This window comes from Lottia gigantea, assembly GCF_000327385.1.
Source record: "Lottia gigantea unplaced genomic scaffold LOTGIsca_5676, whole genome shotgun sequence".
Lineage (NCBI taxonomy): Eukaryota > Metazoa > Mollusca > Gastropoda > Lottiidae > Lottia > Lottia gigantea.
The window spans coordinates 1-2058 of NW_008709938.1; the positions used below are offsets into that span (position 1 = coordinate 1).

General features: G+C 33.7%; 1 protein-coding gene across 1 annotated transcript; it reads left to right on the forward strand.

Moving 5' to 3' along the window:
• Positions 1 to 447: 447 nt before the first annotated feature.
• On the forward strand, positions 448 to 2032 carry LOTGIDRAFT_176884 (hypothetical protein; the record flags this gene model as incomplete). The annotated part of the gene is made up of 2 exons (XM_009063280.1): positions 448 to 600; positions 1880 to 2032. Coding segments are annotated over 2 exons (306 nt in total), but the record flags the coding sequence as incomplete, so codon positions are not given.
• Positions 2033 to 2058: the final 26 nt, after the last annotated feature.

Consider the following 2058-nt stretch of genomic DNA (forward strand, 5'->3'; position numbering starts at 1 on the left):
TTATCTGTGGGTTTTTGACTAATTAAGTGCTGATTTTGGATTTTGAAAACATCAGGTTACTTGATGTTATATGTCAGCCAAGTTTAAAGATATTCCCTTCAAATCAGAAGTTGATTGGTAAAAGTCTCATGGAAAGGCTGATTTAGATAAAACATTGAGTCTTTACGATGGAACAACAAATTTAGCGCCAGTGTGTTATAGACTGTAAATGTTATGAAGACTTGACAATCCTACAGTCTTCACCTGACAATGTTACCTGTATGAGTAATAAAACGATATGATTATATTATTGGATGTATGTTTATATCCATAACAATTTTTGCTCTAAAGCACTTGACAGTTTCACTACTGTCCTGCCAAATCTTCATTGCACACTGCACGAAGTCTCTCTTTGTTAATAGGTGTAGAAATAAGGGTGTAAAACTCCTTGTTATATTTCTTTTACAGATCGGCCAAGATGAAGTCTGTGGGTGTTCCCTAGTAACCAATGTTTTTGATGAAACTGGGGAACTATGTCGCGCTCCTAAAAGAAAATGCGTCAAACATTTTTGTTGGGAGAAATTACGACGAGCTGAGATTGATATGGAAAGATTAAGATGGGTTTGTATTCATTTTGACATTTTAAAGTCTACCTAAGTGTTTCCAAACACAGGAGATCAGCTTTCTCCTCTATATTTGGCTCATTTTCATCATCACTAATTTCATGTTTGTTACTTCCGGTATTACTATATGTATAATCAGTGTTAAAGTCATATATCAGGGGATGGTTTTACCAATATCTGTCTAAACGACGCACAAATGTTTTTACGTTCTTAGCTGAAACAACACTGTCAGGTAGGCTATTCCACACTTCAACTACTCTGTTGGTAAAGTAATATTTCCTGATGTCAAGTCTGCTTCTGTTTTTAACTAGTTTGAGCGAATTTCTTCTTGTTGACCATCAGTTACCCTTCGATCGTATACAAATTTATTTGTTTATATCTGGGAACATTTCAGGTCATAAATATGATTCGTTCATGCAGTATGTCATGCAGTATGTCTGACACATTTTCTCTTCTCTACATTGTATTTCATAGAAAGATAGTAACATAGCCAATATAAATAACAAGATATTAGTATTCAATTTCTTTGTTTTGATTATATTTCAGTGGATGGATCTGATTCAATTCCTTTGTTTTGATTATATTTCAGTGGATGGCTCTGATTCAATTCCTTTGTTTTGATTATATTTCAGTGGATGGATCTGATTCAATTCCTTTGTTTTGATTATATTTCAGTGGATGGCTCTGATTCAATTCCTTTGTTTTGATTATATTTCAGTGGATGGCTCTGATTCAATTCCTTTGTTTTGATTATATTTCAGTGGATGGATCTGATTCAATTCCTTTGTTTTGATTATATTTCAGTGGATGGATCTGATTCAATTCCTTTGTTTTGATTATATTTCAGTGGATGGCTCTGATTCAATTCCTTTGTTTTGATTATATTTCAGTGGATGGATCTGATTCAATTCCTTTGTTTTGATTATATTTCAGTGGATGGCTCTGATTCAATTCCTTTGTTTTGATTATATTTCAGTGGATGGCTCTGATTCAATTCCTTTGTTTTGATTATATTTCAGTGGATGGCTCTGATTCAATTCCTTTGTTTTGATTATATTTCAGTGGATGGATCTGATTCAATTCCTTTGTTTTGATTATATTTCAGTGGATGGCTCTGATTCAATTCCTTTGTTTTGATTATATTTCAGTGGATGGATCTGATTAAATTCCTTTGTTTTGATTATATTTCAGTGGATGGCTCTGATTCAATTCCTTTGTTTTGATTATATTTCAGTGGATGGCTCTGATTCAATTCCTTTGTTTTGATTATATTTCAGTGGATGGCTCTGGATGATTTATTTGAAAAAGAGAGAACTATCAGGATGTCCATGTCTAATAGAATGGGGGTGCTGGGATTGATGCTACATCAGTCTGTGGACCATGACCCTATGACCCCTATGACTACACCACAAATTAGAGATTCCAATTAGAATACCAACCTAACTACACAGCTAAT